The sequence below is a fragment of the Gadus macrocephalus genome, chromosome 16 (genome assembly GCF_031168955.1).
Source record: "Gadus macrocephalus chromosome 16, ASM3116895v1".
Classification (NCBI taxonomy): domain Eukaryota; kingdom Metazoa; phylum Chordata; class Actinopteri; order Gadiformes; family Gadidae; genus Gadus; species Gadus macrocephalus.
In genome coordinates, this window is record NC_082397.1 from 10,223,083 (window position 1) to 10,241,916 (window position 18,834).

General features: G+C 45.9%; 3 protein-coding genes across 3 annotated transcripts in view; 2 read left to right on the plus strand and 1 right to left on the minus strand.

Annotated features, from left to right (window-relative positions):
• The window catches only part of LOC132475223 (mediator of RNA polymerase II transcription subunit 13-like), a 28,685-nt gene extending 26,175 nt beyond the window's left edge, over positions 1-2,510 (plus strand). Inside the window, exons 28-30 of the mRNA XM_060076229.1 lie at positions 366-530; positions 1,015-1,115; positions 1,507-2,510. Coding sequence (XP_059932212.1) covers positions 366-530; positions 1,015-1,115; positions 1,507-1,639 — 399 coding nt within the window. The 3' untranslated portion in view covers positions 1,640-2,510. The remainder of the gene's footprint in view (positions 1-365; positions 531-1,014; positions 1,116-1,506) is intronic.
• A 1,429-nt stretch (positions 2,511-3,939) lies between these two features.
• LOC132475225 (uncharacterized) lies at positions 3,940-9,070 on the plus strand. The gene is made up of 7 exons (XM_060076231.1): positions 3,940-4,215; positions 5,677-5,792; positions 6,162-6,340; positions 7,014-7,109; positions 7,304-7,372; positions 7,465-7,564; positions 8,157-9,070. Exons 2-7 carry the CDS (start codon positions 5,717-5,719, stop codon positions 8,696-8,698), a joined length of 1,062 nt encoding a protein of 353 aa, XP_059932214.1. The 5' UTR covers positions 3,940-4,215; positions 5,677-5,716; the 3' UTR covers positions 8,699-9,070.
• Positions 9,071-9,229: 159 nt separating this feature from the next.
• On the minus strand, positions 9,230-18,600 carry zgc:112083 (uncharacterized protein LOC550461 homolog). The gene is made up of 10 exons (XM_060076230.1): positions 18,433-18,600; positions 17,397-17,578; positions 16,779-17,005; positions 15,933-16,047; positions 15,323-15,475; positions 14,509-14,583; positions 12,834-12,954; positions 12,131-12,269; positions 11,398-11,522; positions 9,230-10,268 (listed from the first exon to the last, which is right to left on the minus strand). Exons 2-10 carry the CDS (start codon positions 17,542-17,544, stop codon positions 9,785-9,787), a joined length of 1,587 nt encoding a protein of 528 aa, XP_059932213.1. The 5' UTR covers positions 17,545-17,578; positions 18,433-18,600; the 3' UTR covers positions 9,230-9,784.
• Positions 18,601-18,834: the final 234 nt, after the last annotated feature.

The window sequence follows — 18,834 nt, forward strand, 5'->3', positions numbered from 1 at the left end:
TTTTTATTTTAGGATTTGTTACTGACTGGAGATCCGAAAGATTCTTTATTTTTTATTTTTTATTAAATAGCTAAATATAGATGTTGTAATATCAATTCATGCATCGATCCATCTCAACACATAGGCCTGGTGTATAAGAAATAGCAGTTTATATGTTGCCTGCTTCCAATGTTGTGTTGGTCAAACTATCGAATGATTTAAAGCTTATTTAGTGAATAATACAGAACAGAAGGAACTTTAAAAATGAAAAAGCACATTCACAATATTGGTCGTAATAATCTGAATTGGATTATTTCCCCAAGCGTTGAGCCCTAAACCCAGCGCTGCCTCCCCCTCGTGTCCGACGCCTGTCCTTTTCCCTGCAGGGCCACAACACGGATCGCATGGAGTCCCACGAGGAGGCCTTGAACATCCTGCAGCAGCCCATGGCCCTGGGCTACTTCATCTCCACCGCCAAGGCTGGCCCCCTGCCCGACTGGTTCTGGTCCGCCTGCCCACAAGCCAAGAACCAGTGCCCGCTCTTCCTCCAGGTAGCTGAGCCGGGCTCGTCCCCCAGTGCCTCTCCGTGCACATCGACACGCGCGCCGTATCGTTATGCATTTACATCCTGTTAGGCAGTCGCTTTTATACAATGCAACTTGCAATAAGTACTTTTATCAGAAGAAAGAGATTCAACAATAAATCGCTGTTGGTGCAGTAAGGATGTTCATAGCACCAAGTGCCAAGCACTAACAACCACTAGGTTAACCCACTCCCCGTACACAACAAGGAGAGCTAGGATAAGATGGGATACAATGCAATACCAAGTACTATCTTTAAGTGCAAGAACGTACAATAAGTGAGTAAGAGGGGTGTGGGGGGGGTCTAGTTGAACTCTGAAGAGTGAGTCTTGAGTCTTTTGCGGAAGCTGGTGAGCGACTCAGCTCTCTTCAGCTATTGTCCAGTGTAGTCAGATTCCTTCTGACTGATCTCTCTCTCTGTCTCTCTGTCTCTCTGTCTCTCTGTCTCTCTCAGGCGTCCTTGCATCTGCACGTGTCTTCGGTCCAGTCAGACGAGCTCCTCCACAGCAAACACTCCCACCCGCTGGACTCCAACCACACCTCCGACGTGCTCAGGTGAGGTCTTTATAGTGATAATAAATAAACCATTGCCCGGCAAGCCAGGTTACCGTGACCGTGTTGATGTTTTGGTTGATTTATAAAAGGGTCATTCATTTCATCCGGTTCGTGTCAATGCATCTGACCATGTGTTTTCTGGTGGATTATAATACAGATTCAGTTTATGGCAATTCATCTGAACATGTGTGTTTGGGTGGATTATAATATAGATACAGTTAATGGCAATGCATCTGAACAGGTTTGTTTGGTTGGATTACAAAGTATTATTCAGTAACATTCAATGCAAATGAACGTGTGTTTTTGGTTGCTTTATAAATAATACGCTCCGTTCATCCGGTTTTTGGGAATGCAAATAAACAAGGTTTTTCTATTTTATTTCCTCCTCCAGATTCGTGCTGGAGCAGTACAACGCCCTCTCCTGGCTGACGTGCGACCCTGCAACGCAAGACCGGCGCTCGTGCCTGCCAGTCCACTTTGTGGTGCTGAACCAGCTGTATAACTTTATCATGAACATGCTCTGAGCTCCGTGAGCCACAGGATCCGCCGCTGGGAGAGGATCGCTGTTCACTGAAATTCATGGATTTGTTGTGCTTATAACAAAAAGAAGAAGAAGCGAGCGCGCCCCTCCGTGCCCCGGACAGGAAGTGACCTCGCTCCACCACGGAGACGTCGGAGCACGCCGTAGAGGGGGGGGGGGGAGACGCAGACTCTTCGTGTCGTCAACGCAACCACGACTGACCGGGCCTTTTCAATCAAGCCAATGCCAAGAATTCATTTTAGCATTTCGGATGATCAAGGGACTTTTCATAAAGGAGAATAAATTGTCTTTTTAATGACTGTAGATTGCAATCTATGAAATTTTATCCTAATGAAATGCCTGCATATATTATTTATTGTAAGTTTTTAAATGTGGAATTTTTAATGCTTAATATCTTTTATATATTACAAATCCTGGCGGGTGTGTACATTGCCATCTCACTGTAAAGGAATGGGTTTCGATAAAAAGTGGTGTAATTTTCCCAATTACAGTTACGATAAAAAGAAGCTGTTCACGTGGATTTGCTGTAGATTGCTTGTAGAGTATTATTTTTCCAGAGGGTACATACCTTTTTATTGCCATGCTGTAAAAATGAAGTAGGCTGGCCTGGGCATTTGTGACCCAACCCACGAGTGGATGAGACTTACCTCTCTGTGCTATCGGTGCCAGAGTCTCTCGCACAGTCAAACTCAACGAGCTCTGACAAACAGGAGGAACATGAGAAGGTACATTGTCAGATTATATATTTTATATAACAGATTTAGGTAATTGTGTGTGTGTATATGTGTAAATATAATTGTGTGCCGCTACTGATGGTGCAGCTTCAGTTTTAGGAATAAAGTGCGTCTACGTAATTTCATTTGTCCTCATTTATGTAATTTTATTTCGGACTAAACTTTGGATACCACTACTGGTACACGTTCTGTATTCATTGTGGAATACCTGAGTCACTAGGCATTGGATCTGTTCAATAGACAAAAGCCTTTTTAAAACATTGATTCTGTACCTGTAGTTGGCAAAATTGCGTGACAAATTGAAAGACTTGTGGCCGTATAAAGGCCATTGGCTCAACGTCAAGTAACGGTTCCTCAATTACGAAATGGATTTAACCTTTAAGGGTTTAGCCGCTTAGTGAAAATGGAATTGACTAATCAAGAGAAAACATGGCTGGGCTTATCCAATCACAGGCCTTAGCCGGCTTAATTGAATCCAATTAAGGTGCAGCCCCATTTGCCCGCCGTGGTTAAACGGTTGTTACAAGAGCCAGTAAAACTGGTTCACATCGATGCACTGTTTGAACACTTATGGCCTAATGATGTCAAGGAACCACCGTGATATCCGGGTAGTAGAATTTTAACAAAATTAGGCGTTACGGTACAAATTATTTTATTACGAACTCGTTTTATAATGGCACTTTCCAAGACACTCGAAGCATAAATAGTGTGTGTGTGTGTGTGTGTGTGTGTGTGTGTGTGTGTGTGTGTGCGTGTGCGCGCGGGCGGGCGGGCGGGCGTGATGGTTACGCTTCATCCAGCCGGGTGTTGTACAGCTGCCTGTGTGTACTGTTCACCACACACTGGCTATCACAGCGGAGAAGTTGGAAGGACCGGGGGCCATGTTGATGCAACAGCTGGGTTGGGAGTTCTGCCAGCACCCCGGGTCAACGCCTCTACTCTGGCTTGCCATGGGATCTCTACCGACCGACAGAAGTCAGAGGGATGAGCGCCCTCTGCTGGCCTACAGCTCCTCTACCAGCCACCTCTATAGCCGTCCTGCAGCACCTCCGAGGAGGGACGAGACCCGCCCGTCTGAGCCTTCCGTCCGAGGAGGGACCAGACCTGGCCTGCAGCGCCAGGCAGGTAGGCAGCCACGGTGCAGGATGCTATATTAAGCAGTGCTGGGATGGTGCTTTATATAGCACCGTGCAACCTACATTGTAGCACTTAGGAAATTATTCCTCTTCAGCAGACACGCTGCTGCTCTCTATAGAGTTAATGGAATTCAAATGACAAGGTCTTAGACGCTTAATGAGATTAGCACAAGCTGTTGGGAGCAGTTAATGGCCTTTCCTGGTGTGGGTAAGTAAGGTTGACTAATTGTCCAGGAGGTCCAGCTGACCCTGGCTTAGACGACAGGTGGTCTGTATGTAATGGACGCCTATTAGGCTAGCACATTGTTTATGTTTTCTTATTTTTTGAAATCCTTTCATTTGATATGCACTACACCATAGCAGGTAATTTTGTGAAATCAATCAATTTTTAAGTTGATATTTAATTTGTGTGTGAGAGAGAGAGAGCCTGTGTGTGTGTGTGTGTGTGTGTGTGTGTGTGTGTGTGTGTGTGAGTGTGTGTGAGAGAGAGAGAGAGAGAGAGAGAGAGAGAGAGAGAGAGAGAGAGAGAGTCGGTGTGTGTGAATGAGTGGGACTGAGAGACAGAGAGAGAGACTTTGGTAGAGCGAGCTCTGTAAGTCATTACCTCCCGTGATAGAGACACGCGGAAGGAGCCGTCAGTCTCGGACCACTGCAGATCACTGAGGACCATCGCTCGTCTGCTGCTGCCAGTGAGTACCTTGGTTTGCTTTGTATTTAAACTTTATGGCAGTATACTCTCAGGTACCTGTGAGACACAAGCCTATTGTTATATCTTACCGTACCACTGCAAAATTCAAACTAAGTAGCCAAAGGCTGCTTATTGTCCTTTGGTTGGTACGCTTTTCTTCAATGTAATTTGTGCAATATTTTTCATTATTCAGAATCATTAGCTATTGCTGTAATACTGCTGTTACACAACCGTTGTTAGATTAAGATATTCTTGTTGCAGTTGAAGCAGGATAACCTTTTCAAGGAAGTAAAGGGTATTTTAAACCTTCCACTGCTTGACTTGATTAGGAAGGAGACTTAGCTTTGGTGTGCGACTGATTGACATTTCACCAGAGTGCTTTTATATCCTGACGACTTGAGAGTCCAACTTGAAGGTCCTGAACACACTTACTTCAAGTGATGGTATGGCATTCCCATAATCTGCTAGTCTGCCACTCTGCCCATAGATATAACTTAATTTATGTTATAGGGAATTTAACAGAATAACAAGACACAATTGTGGGAAACTACTGTTATTTTTGCTTAAAGGGTGTTACCTATTTAGTTTGTGTGTTACATAGTGATAGTAGAGCAATACATCAGTCCCATTGCTCATTAGTCTTGTTTAGTGTAGCATGAAGGCTCAGGGCTCTACCTCAGTCCTATTGCTCACTAAGCTTCTCCATGTAACCACCATCACCACTAGAATGAATAAGGATCAATGGGAATGATGTACAGACCTCAGCTCCTACAAGGCTCACCATGTTACACTGTATACCACTAGAAGTCTGATTGCTCACTATTCATTATTTTCATATATAGTGTAACATGATAAGTATTGTATGAACTAAGGCTGTACATCAGTCCCATTGCTCACTAGTCTTATACCGTATAGTGGTATATAGTTCAACATGGTGAATTTTGTAGGAGCGGAGGTGAGCCCCATAGCTCGCTAGTCTTATGCAGTGTAACATGGTTGTCATTCTAGTGTTATAGTGTAACAGTCTTTACATCAGTCCCATCGCTCTCTATTCATTCTGCTAACAGCATTACTAATCATGTGTCCTTGGAACGGATGGTTCCCAAATTAATTAACTGGATTTAGCAGACGTCCCTCTTGTGGATAATCCAGCGTGTCATCGAACAAGGAGTGTTCATGCTTACAAAATGACATGGTCAAGGTAATCCTGGAGGAAAATTAAATAACGGTCAAATTAAATAAAAAATTATAGAAATACGTAGTTAGACTAAAGCAGATAACAAGGTCAACAAGGAATTAGACCTTGTTTGATAAAACTTTTGTCAACAAATTCATCGGCTGCTAGGTGCTAACTATTTATTGATCACTGATTGATTGCCCGGGATGCATTTTTTTCTCTATGCTACTGCCGTTAGTATTTGACTTGAAATTCAAAACACAAATTAACTTCTTTACTCCCTAGCAAATCTCCTCTCCTGGAGAAAGACTCCACGCCGTCCCGGATGTTTTCAACCTCAGACGCCCCTGAGATGAACCCTCCCAATCCACACAGAAGCTTACTGATGTCGCTCTCCTACGGTACGTTGTCAACAACTACACCTCCCAGCATTCCTCACTGTGGGCATGTAGTCCATTCCATTTGAACCGGGAAGTCAGAATTGGATTGCGGTCCACTCGGGTATGACGTCATTCCCCGCTCTGACTTCCGAGGTAAATGGAAAGCAGCTGTGTGTGTGTGTGTGTGTGTGTGTGTGTGTGTGTGTGTGTGTGTGTGTGTGTGTGTGTGTGTGTGTGTGTGTGTGTGTGTGTGTGTGTGTGTGTGTGTGTGTGTGTGTGTGTGTGTGTGTGTGTGTGTGTGTGTGTGTGTGTGTGTGTGTGTGTGTGTGTGTGTGTGTGTGTGTGTGTGTGTGTGCTCGACACTGACGTGTTGTCATTCTCTTCTACCAGATTACAACATGCTTCCCAGTCAGGATCTGAGGTCCTACTGGTTGTGTTCCCAGCAACACGCCTCAGCGGATCCCACTGGGATCCATCCCCACCAACACCTGCAGGCCCTCCCTCCTCTTCCACGCCCCTCTCTGGTCGTCTCACCTCCCCCATGCTTACGGTGGACCCAATATAGTAATGTAGGGAGTCACTTTTCTATTGGGATCATGTTCCATACACAATCGGCTTGTTAGATGTTTGTTCTCGTTTTGTTGTTGTTTGTGTCCTAGTGCGAAATGTCACACTTTGATAGAGTGTGACTTAATGGTGGGTTCCTGAATCCTCAGACGCCAGCCTTCCGAGTTGCACTTTGGACGTCGCTTACGGTCTCGGAGCATCCATAGCGTTCCTGTTCGTCTTTGTGATTGTGTCATGAAATTGGCTAGTCGTTGTTTATTGTTAGCTACATTAGCCTGTAAACACAACTTTACATTGTATTGCACGCACAGCAAGACCATGCAATGTATAAATTGGTGACCGGAATAAAGTAGCAATGTAATCAAGTGTGTAAGAGCATTTAAAATCGACATTAAAATGGTCAACGTGGTATAAATACAAAAAGAAAAAAATCTCTTCACGGGAGCGTCATCACTGCTCTCGGTCTACTCTCAGATTTCGAAAAGAAATCTGAGAGTACTGGGTTCGATCCCCAGTCCCCATGCCGACCTGTAGGCATCCTAGAGTAACATAGGCCATGTCTCTGATTCAACTGTAAATGGTGTTTAAAAGTTTCGGTTAGCAGTACCTTGAACATTACTTGTCTCGCCCCTGTGTCTCACCTGCATATGCCGTAACCACGCACTAATTCTGCAGGCCCTGGATTCTCTGTCCATCACAGAACAGAGGGCACAATCCTTTGTCCCCTTCACTGCTTCCCACAGAGCCTCTCAGGGCCTCACCCAGCCTAAGGTGGGTTAATATACACTACAAATACATCCAGGAATCTGAGTTAAAGGGGTGATATCATGTCACCAGTGTCCACAGGGAAAGGCAGATTTTCAAACGGCTTGTAATGGCTGATCACACTCACCTTAAGGCAGGATATCACCCCTATAAGCTACAAATGGAAAAGCTGAATGCTTTTCCATTGTATTTTATCCAAGCCAGGGAAATGGGGAGCGATGCATGTTTGCATCGCCTGGCAGATTCATCGCCATAAACAGAGGGTTGAGGTAAGTGATTGATCAGAAGTTATAAAACGGCATAATAAAGTGGCTGCATCTTTACTGCCAATGTGTTTCTGTTTGCTTTTCCTCCACTACAGAAGTCGCTGATGAAACCATCAGAGTTTCCTCCTGTGACTGACATGGCCGCGGCGATACAAGAGAACAGGGACTCTGCCCATTCCTCACCTCCAATTCCAGGTGAATTCAACCTTAGCATTACCATCCTGTCTTCAGAGGCAACTTTCAGCACATTTCAGTAACTGTCGGTGCTGGATAGTCTAGTGGTCGAGGTGTTCGACTCCAAGTCGAAGGTCCTGGGTTTGAACCCTAATGTCAATGTTGGTATCCTTTGACAACATGCTCATATATTAATGTATCTAAAATGCTTTGCTGTCACTTTGTAATTTAGCCTAAAGTGTCTTGGCTTAATGACTAGTGATAGAAAGGAGCAACACCGTACTTAAAGGTGACATGTTATACCCCCAGGTGAGTGTGATCAGCCGTTATAAGCCGTTTTGAAAATCTGCCTTTTTCTGACATCACAAGTGGGTGTGTCCACCTAGATGTATGACGGATAGATGAGCAACGTTTGCTACAGTCCATTGGGTAGGCTGATCTATCCAGCATACATCTAGGTGGACACACCCACTTGTGATGTCAGAAAGGGGCAGATTTTCAAAACGGCTTGTAATGGCTAATCACACTCACCTGGTGGTATATTATTAGACCCTTAAGGGAAGCGACACCAATAACTCAACCAGTGTGTGTGTGTGTGTGTGTGTTCTCCCAGACGGCTCCCACGGCCGGTCCACGTCTCTGAAGAGGAGGGCGTCTGACTGTGAGGGGCGGACCCAGCCCCCCCTGCACCTCGCAGACCTACTGAGACAGGAGGAGGAGCAGACGGAGGAGAAGGAGACCGCCCGGGCACAGCCTCACACGGAAACCTCCCAGCACGCATCGAGAGCCGCTCACGGGCGCGGGTGCGAGTACGACGCCGGCCCCAGGCGGGGGTCTGGGGACTCGAGGAAACGGGGGCCTCACGAGAGTGACGGCGTGCGTCTTAAAGCCAAGAGGATGAGGCATGGGGAACGTGAGGACTGTCGGGTCTTCACAGGGAAGATGTTTCAGTCGGCTCCAGTGAACGGACCTCAGTATTACCAGCCCTCACCCGGGTATTACGCTACCGTGGGCGGAATGGATCCCAACACCCTCTACCCAACGCCTTCCTATTCCCAGGGCAGATTCCTACAACAGAACCAACACGTCTTCCACCAAGCGGTGTTTATGAAGCAGAACACTGAACTCCAGAACCTGGCCGGACAGTCCTTGTGACGCTGTGCACCCGGAGGTACACATGGATCCGTTTCAAACTAAAAGCCTCATTGCTCCAGAGTGTTAGAACTTTTATTTTGGAGATCACGCAAGAAAGCGTCTTCCTCATTCCTTGAAACATCAGTGCATTAAAACTACTGTATATTTATTTAAATTTAACTGCCTTGGTCAGATGCATTACTGTGTTCCTCACCTTCCCCGAATAAGACTGATCGGACTCTGGGGGCTGGGTGAGGCTGCACACCTGTTGTACATCATGCAATCAGTGTTCCAGGTTAAATCAGCCATCCCCACAGACTGCAGAGATCTGCATGGCAACATGGACCAGTATCATTGTCTGCAAAAATTACAATAAACCGGCTTTCAACACCACCAACCTGCCTTCTTGTTTTGGAGGAGCCCAGAAAAGCCACCTAGGGGGAGTGTAGCATGCAGCATTGCTACATGCTCTCATTATATTCAAAATAAAAAGGAAATCTTGAACCAACATTGAAAAAGTTTGTTTGAATGCTCAAATAAATCGATCTCAAATAACCATCAAAACCGACCACTTTATTGTACACCATCGCATCTTCTAATAAATAAACTGGCTTCTCAATATTTAATAACTTAAACAGTTCTAAACGTCAGTCATTAGTTGCATAACATTAAATTCCATACGAAGAAAAATAAAATGGAAGATACCGAACATCTAAAATAAACATATATACAAACGACTATCTCAGCTTGGCGCCGTACGAACGAGGGCGTCAGAGTTCAGCCGTGTTTCACCAGACACGGGCCTCCCTTACGTTCAGGATAAGAGCGGCTCCAATTCACGTGTTCACCGTATAATAAAACCGTTTGATTAAAAAATAAAATCTCGCATTTCTTCCTCTATAAGCAAACTTTTGTCCTTGTCGCCCCCTCCCTGTACAAACACCGCCACGGCGGTGTTTGGTATTTACCGATCATTGGTGTTTACCAATCAAATACACCAATCATTAAAAATGATGAACGCGCATGAATCCGAAAACACAGTGGGGGGGGGGGGGGGTCCACTGAACATCATAGGAACGTTGAATCACACGACCGGGGGGGGGGGCTTCACACCACGTCCATGCCCAGGCCGCGGGCCACCTCGGTCAGGGCCTGCACCGCCCCGGAGGTGGCGGTGGGGTCGCACTCCTCCAACAGCATCAAGGGCCCCCCGGGGTCGTCCTCGATGTGGGGGATGCTGTTCATCACGCAGTACACGGGGGAGTCGCCGCCGCGGGGGCTGGGCTGCGGCGACGGCGCCTCCTCCTCCTCCTCCCCGGGCTCCTCCTCCTCGGAAGAGGAGGAGGAGCCCGGGGAGGAGGAGGAGGAGCCGTCGCAGGAGGAGGACGGGGAGGCGGAGCCCGGCGGCAGGGGGGTGGCGTGGCTACGGTCGGGAGGCCCCCCCCTGGAGGTCTGCTTGGCCCGGGGCCCGGGGCCCCGGCGGTGGATCTGCCGCTTCTTCTCCATGTTCTTCATGATCTCCTGGGTGACCTCCACCGTCTCGAAGCGCACCATGTTCAGGGTGAGGTAGCCGTCCTCGTTCTCCTTGTACCTGGGGGGGGGGGGGGGGGGGGGGGTCTTGAGTTACTTGTAACTGATTCAGCGGTTTTAAGGGGTCACCCTTTTAAAATTGTATAATTCTTATTGTTATTATTTATTTATTTTAAATAATCGGCCTGGGTGCTCTCTTCCTGGATAAATCAAAATTTTGAAAATCAAAATTTCTTACGTTAACTTTTTTTATACCGATGACTGTCAGGTACTTTCTGCATTACCCGTCTGGGATTGCTAAAGTGAACCTAATCTTAATTGTCTTGACTACTGGTACTTCAATACACATTCCTTTAGGGATCCAAGTTAAGCTACAAATACACAGTGAGTAAAGCCTTTGTAAGTCAATTGAAAGGCTGAATGCTTCGACATTCTTTTCTAGGGGAGCGATGCATGTTTGCATTGCCTGACAGATTCGAATCTATGAGCAGAGTCGAGGTAAGCGACGGATCATAGGTTATTGCACCTAAAGGGATAATAAAGTGGCTGCATCTGTACTGTACTGCCAACATATGTCTCTGTTTCTGGTCGCTAAATTGAACCTTATGTTAAAAGGTTGTATCAGCGATTCTAGGTCGAAACATAAATGATCACATTCATCTGATCTTTCCCCACGATCCGCTAGCTGCCGCCCCAATAAGCAGGCCGTCAAAAACCGGCGTCTCTGCAGGCAGCCTATGCTCCGGGATCGTACACAAAAACAAATGGTACTACCAACCATTCAAAACCAAAATAAATTGTATTCCAACCAATCACCGACAAGCGTGCGTTCATGATAGTTTTGACTGGAATCCGGTAAATATGATCATGTGTTTATGTTTTATGTTAAAAACATAAACATGTTGTTGATGTTTATGTTTATGTTTTATTTATATCATGCGTCATGTGTTTGACGTCATGCGTCATGACACATGACGCATGATATAAATAAAACATAAACATGTTGTTTATGTCTGTGTTTTATTTAGATCATGCGTCATGTGTTTGAAACACGGAAGGGAGGGGCTGTTTGTTTGGGATCTCGCTTCAAATACCAACAGAAGAGACGTCCCCCAACATCGCCGACACACCCTTTAACGTTGGCTAGGAGGGGTAGAAGAAGAAGAGGAGGAGGACCGGAGGAAGGGTACCTGAAGCGCGAGTGTCCCGACGGCCACTTCAGCTGGTGCTTCTTGCGGAGGTGCAGTGTCAGCGTGTAGCACCAGGAGAACGTCTTCTCGCAGATGTGGCATTTGTACCTGGAGATCATCCCTCCCTGCATCATCCCAGACATCACATCGGTCAGGACATGAACCGAGTCCATCAATAGTTACAGAATTAATTCTAAAAACGGCCACATTCTAACAGACTTTTGTTATTATTACCTTTTAATCATTCGAGCAGAGACTTTGATCAAAAGCTATGTGGTGAATTTTAGATACAGGACATAGCTGCAGTCTTTTAAGCTATTTCAAGAACTGCCCTGTGTCTTAGTGACATCACCAGTGGGAGTGTCCACCTAGATGTATGATGGATAGATAAGCCTGCTAGTAAGCCTGGTTAGGCTGGTAGACTTATCAATCCAGTGTACATCTGGGCGGACCCTCCCATTTGTGATGTCACAACGTCACAAAGCAAGGCAGAGTGGTTGAAAAGTCTGGTAATGGCTGCTCACACTAACACCTAGTGGTAAAATCAGAGCCCTTTAATGACTGTATCCATTTACAATTCACTATGTAGCGTAGTAAAGTTAAACAGGGGCCCTTTGAGGAGAATTCAGGTTCAGGGCCTCTACAGGTAGACCGCAGACAACAGAGATGCGCCCCAGAAGACTCCAGCTCTGAGCGGAGCATCACGACCGCCCCGGCCGTGCGATTGGCTGACCTCGTGCATGCGTCTGTAGTGCTGGCGCATGGTGTGGGCCATGCGGGACGAGTAGTCGCAGCCCTCCACTGTGCACCGGTAGGCCGCGCCCTCGTTGTGGGTCTCCATGTGCTTGCGCAGGTCGTGCTGGTTCTTGAAGCTGAGAAGGTGAGGTGGAAGCACAACGTGAGGTCGGTCCGTTTATTTACTTTTTTGAGAGGAAAAAATGCCAAGACTTCTGAAACCTAAGGCATCTTAAAATCAATAATATAGTCGGAGATAACCCCGACACATGCTTTTTCAGGCTTTACCGTAGTGCTGGGCGATTTGGCCTACAAACTAAATCGACGATTTTTTCAAACCAAACCCGTTTAACGATTTTAATCATATATATATATTTTTTTAAATGTCTATAAATATATTTTTTAAGTTTGGATTTAATTTGATGATTAACAATCATTAACAAAAGCAACATTTGGGTGCCAAAGACTTAGGCAAACTCTAAACACACTTCTTTCAGCGCAAGCTGCCTGTTGACATTTTACTCTTTAACCCAACCCTTTTTTTTTGTTGATTTAAAAAATAAATAAAGATTATTGACCATAAATTCAAATTAAAAAACGATTAATCGCCCAGCTCTACTTTAATGTATGTCCTCAAAGAGACTGTTAGCCCCTTGTAAACCCTCCAGAATATCTTCTATGTTTGAGAGAGTGCGGGTTACCTGCTCTCGCAGAAGTCACAGGAGAAGGGCCGTTCGTCACAGTGGCGGAACTTGATGTGGATCTTCAGGGTGGCCAGAGTGGTGCAGGTCATGTCACACAGCGGACACTTGATGTGATTCACTGCAGGGGATTCAGAACACAACCACGGGTCAGAGACAGGCAGGGTAGGGCTGCTTGATTGAGGGGAAAAAAATAAATCAAAGTCACGATTATTTTTGAGTTTCAAAACATGATGCACTTATTCAGCGTTTCTCTCCAAAAAATACATTTGGTAACTGAGAATTTTGTTTTGAGTTCAAATAAAAAAAGAAAATAATCGATCAAACATAGGGCTGCAACTAACGATTATTTGAATAATCGATTAATCTATTTTTTCAAGTGTAAAAAGTGTAAAAACACCAGGTTATTGCTCCAACGTCCCAGAACTATTAAAAGTAATATTAAATAATAAAACAATTAAAAAAACATAACTGGGATAACACAATAAAAACATACAATGTATGATATACTTTTATATGTATATAAGGGACGTCCATGGTTAACCGGTCAAACCTATTGATACCATTTTCGAGACTCCTTGTAAATAGAACTTGTAATATTGCTTTAATTGCTGATAAGATGATGATAGTTCAAGATAGGACATTAAACAGGTCATAATTCTATCTTTACTATCTATTTTATATTACTGGGAAAACAAGTTTTCACAAAAATCTCAATTATTATTTTATTTTTTCTGTCGCATTTGAACGCATCAATCATATTACTGAGCCGACCTGAACACATCACATTTGACATTGTTTGTGACCATTGGTCAGTTTATTTTTTTAAGCTAACTAGCTCTATATCCTGCCGATTTTAACATGGATTTAAAAACTGCATTACTATTTTTAACTGACGGGAGTTTCTACACCGTCCGGTTGTGTGATTACTACCGCTGCTTTGAATGACTGTTGATGCACGCGGTGCCGACTCCGAGCCCGTCTGCACCACGTCTGCAGCAGCAGCAGCAGCAGCTGACAGTTTTCGGTTGGACTAGACGGATACTGAGTTTAAGGAGTTTTTTTTAACCCAAAGACAGTGAAGGTACAACACTTCTATGTAGGCCTAAAGTCCAGTGTTAAGATACGACCAAAATACAAGCTGTGGTCGCTCACACTAAAGCTCGTTGTGGGCGTGCATGAACCATGAACCAACCTGTCGGCGGCTGGCTGTAAACAGTGCTGCGCCTACGAGTAACTTATTAATCGCGCGACACAACGAATCGACAACCAAATTCGTTGCCAACGCATTTAGTAATCGATTTTTATCGATTTTATCGATTCTGTGTTGCAGCCCTAATCAAACAACTAAATTCAATTAATTGCAATGACCTAAACAGAGCGACGGCAGCAGAGCGCCAGGACGCAAATATTTTTTTGTAGGATTGGTAGGGGCAAGTACCGCCTTTTTCACCTCTGACTGGTTAGAATGTTTCTCCTCCGATTGGTTATGGTTAGGGGTAACCTACCCATAACCCTAAACCTGAACTCCCCCAAACAGCTAGGACTTATCAAAACACAATCTAAAAGGAGAGCCCTTCTAACCAATCAGAGGCGAACAAGGCGGAACTTGCCCCTCCCACGAAAAAGAATAAATTGCTGCCAGGACTGGGTGATGTTGTACAGTAGGGCTCACCATGCTGCCTGACGTGGTCCCTCAGGAGCCTCTCGTTGGTGAAGGCTTTCCCACAGTGCTCACACACAAGAGAGCCTGTCGGGAGCACAGATCAGTCAATATATGGATCAACACAAACACACAATGACTTAACAACCTCCATCTGAATAATGAATCCGACGGTTCAGACGAAAGGTCAGGCTTCGTAATATTTCGTGATATTTCGGACCAGGATATCACTAGAAGAAACCCTTTAAATATCAGTGTTTCCCACACATTGACGAGACTATGGCGCCCCGCCATAGTCTAATTTCGGCCGCCATAGTCTCTGCGTGCACATGAATTATTATTATTATTTTTTTTTTTTTGCTCAGACGAAGTTCGTGTCGCTCTCATTGGGATTGCATGAGAGCAGAGGCGCTGCAGCATCCCATTAGGCATACCAGGCAATTGCTTGGGGCCCCGCAATTGCTTGGGGCCCCGGGCCACTACTAGGGGGCCCCCTAGAGCCAAAAAATAAATAAAAAATCGCTACATACACCCCCCCCCCCCCGTCAACAATCGCTCCATACCACCACCCCCCCCCCCTCAACAATCGCTCCATACCCCCCCCCCATAGTCTCCAAAATTTCTGTGGGAAACACTGAATATCTTTCCCATTCAACCCAAACGTTCCATATATCATACTTTCCCAGAAAAAGAACGAAAAATCCAGGCGGAGTCCAAATTTGTCCATATTCTGAATTTGCATAAAAACCAAGAACAAATTCCGCTAATGAGCGCAAATTCTTAATTTCAGTGAGCCCATCAGGCCCTGTTATGTGGCTCCCCTCACCCTCGGGCTCCGCCTGCCTGTGGAGGTGGTCGAACAGCTTGGTGTTGCTGGAGAACATGCAGCCGCAGGTGGGGCAGGCCACCACCTTCTCCTGGGTGTGGCTCCGCAGGTGTTCCCTCAGGCGGTACCGGACCTTAAAGAAGGCGTCGCAACCTGCAACCCAGAGGGGAGTCGCTATTGGACGGTTGGAACGCAGCCGACGAGCGTCAAACCCCCATGAGAGACGCCGTTGTACGAGACGTTCCGATACCGATTCCTGAACCGATTCCTGAACCGATTCCTGAACACGTGTTCTTATCGAAGGGTTCTCTTACGATGACAGCAATGTATAGTCTGTTCACGAAAGAAAAATAATCAGAACTAATTTAGGAAGTCATTTACATATATAATCATAGTAACACATTTTTATTCTTTTAGTTACACCGCACGAACATCACGTTTGTGATGTTCTTTGCCTGTGCAGTATATTACATAGTCACATGATGGTATCAGACCAGCGAATAGACTTATACCCGTTTTAGGCAGTATCAAGGAATTTCCAATACTGGTATCGGTATCGGAACAACTCTATAGAGTATAAATCGTTGGGCTCATGTGATGTCGATCCTACCATCCCATTGGCAGAACAGGAACTGCTGCTCCGGCTGGGGCAGGGGGCGTGGCTCGCTGCACTGCACGTGGTTGTCGGCGTGGCGATAGAACCACTCAGGGTTGTTGAACGTACTCTGTCAGAGAAGAGCCCGAAAACAAGACTTTAATGAATCGTTCAATCCCGATGCGTCTACATTCCCATTTTAGTACCAGGTGTGAGGCTGATTAGTTAACGCAAACCAGTTCCAAATCAATCCACTGGTGACGTCACAAATGAGTAGGTCACGACAGAAGTCTGACCGGCGGATCCTCTCCCGCTTACTGATTGGTCCGTCCACCAGAGGTGTGTTTGTGGTTGATAAATACAGGTCTTTATTATTATACTAGATCTGTAAACACCTTAAAAAATAGACAGGATGCTTGCCGAACCAACTTGTGCGCCTTTTGTAGCGACGCAGGTTAGATTCCTGTGCTACATGTCATTCCCTCTCTACTCTGGCACTTAATGTACACACTTATTGTATGTTGTACGTCCTTACATTTGAAAATAGTACTTAGCATCGTATCCTAGCTATTTTTTGCTGGATACGGGGTATGGGTTAACCTAGCGCTTGTTAGTGCTTGGAACTTGGTTCTATAGACATCCTTACTGTTCCGCCAGCCATGTATTATTGTTTCTCGTTCTGACAAATGTACTTATTGTTAGTCGCTTTGGATGAAACCGTCTGCTAAATGCCCTAAATGTAAATGTCGACTAAAACTCACTATCCTGTCTTTCTTCACTGTCCTCTCCATACAGAGCTCGCATGGTGTCACAGTATGTAATACACATCAATGTAAACGCAAACAGCCCTCTCCAACCTACGTCACAGTGCTGCCACATGCAGCGCAGGCCGGCAGAGACCTCCGAGGAGAGGTTGTTGGTGTGCAGGTCCTGCTTGCAGCCGGGCAGGGCGGGCTGGGCCTTCAGCAGCTGCCCTCCGAGGCCCTTCAGCTTGCTGTGGTAGGTGTGGAAGTGGGCGTGGACCTCCAGCTCCCTGGGACTGCCCATGGCCAGGAACTCACAGCCCCTCCACAGGCACGCATAGTCGTCTACGCACAGAGAAAGGCCAGGCAGAACACATTAGGCTCATGTGTTAAATGGACGTACTCTTTAAAACCAGTGGCCACACAAAGCGCTTTACAACATTGCCTGACAGTCACACACCGACGGCAGTGTCAACCGTGCAAGGCGACAACCAGCTCGTCAGGAACAGTTAGTGTGAGGTATCTGGCTCAGGGACACCTCGACACTCGACACAGACGAACGTAAGATATTAGGATATTTAACATACTAAACAGACCAAAGATAAGCTACAACTCACCAATACAATCTGCCCATCTTCAAGGCAGCACAACATCTTTAAACACATTTACTTGAATCATGTGGCAACAAAACGACATTTGACCATAGCATATTCGATAGAGTTTGGCTGTAGCTCACCGAGCTCCTCCATGGCATCTCCGTCTCCTAGATGCTCCTTCAGGTGGAGGGCCATGTGCTCGCTCAGCTCCTCCACGGTGTGGCCCTTGAAGGTGCAGGACGACCACTCGCACTGCACCGACACACTAGGCTTCTTCTTCTTTCCCATGATAACAGATTCATGAAGGTGGCGTCCTCGCCACCTGGTAGGCACGAGGGGACAAGAAGTCAAGGGCGCAGCGAGGGCACATTTAGGCGTTACACAGTGTTTACTAAAGGAGGATTTGAACACAATGCATATCGACGCATATCGTGGCTTGACGTCACATCAAAACGTATCGTGGCGAGTATATCGTGGCTTGACGTCACATCGAAGCATATCGCGACTAGACGTCCCTCCCCATTCGCGGGCGTCCGAGGTCGTCCGCGTCATCGTTGAGTATCGAGACAGGCCAAAGTCAACGTATGTCGTGCATCGTCGCGACCGACTTCCTGTCCACAGGTTTGTGTTCAATCCCTTCAGCCGAGCACTTTGAAAACATGTGAAAGCATCGCAGACTTCTTGTCGGAAAGGTGATCGTACATAACAACGTCGATGTGTGTGTGAAACCAAAGTCACGCCGATACACAGGACGACCGCAGAGGTCTGTAGAGGGACGATACTGGTGGGTGTATCTCCATTAACTCACTCAGATAAGACTTATATCGTCATGAACAGGGCTCTCCGTGGACGGACTAGAGGTCGTCCTCTGATCGCCTCAGTGAGTGGTTTTAATCCGTTTTAATCCAGAGACATGTCAACATGTTAACACCGAGATATTTTGATGAGGTACCGTTAAAATGGTGATGTTAGGTGTCGAACTCAAGCAGAAACATCGTATTCAGGGCTGGTTGTCAACATGACCAAATCTGCCTCAGTGTGGTTCCAGTACAGATTAGTGAACCATCATACTATACTGTTTAAAATACATGAAACACGACACGTACCGAGGTCTATCACACGACTATCATCCTTTGTACACGTCTGTTAAATGTTATTTTATTATTGTTTCGTTACCTTTGTTATCCACTTGTAGGTTCGCTTCCCTCAACTCAGCTTTTCCCTCCACTGTTTTGGTTCACTTCCTGTCACCCAGAAGGCGGTAACGTTTCTTCTTCGCGGGGAAATGAGGGGTGAAATTGATACTTATTCGTACACACACCGCTTTCTGCTGGAATGGAAGGTCATAGACAATGGGTTCCTGCATAGGAGATGAAGGCCTCTGTCTGTCAAACTGTCAGTCTGCCTGTCTATCCGTCCATCCATCCATCCCTCCGTCCGTCCGTCTGTCCGGCTGTCTGTCTGTCGGTATTAATGTTTATTAATGTGTATGCTAGTGTTGTTCTTAACAATTTTACTCCATATATTTTACAAAAAAAACGTAACATGTGTACAGACCAGGGACGCGGGAAGTGGGGG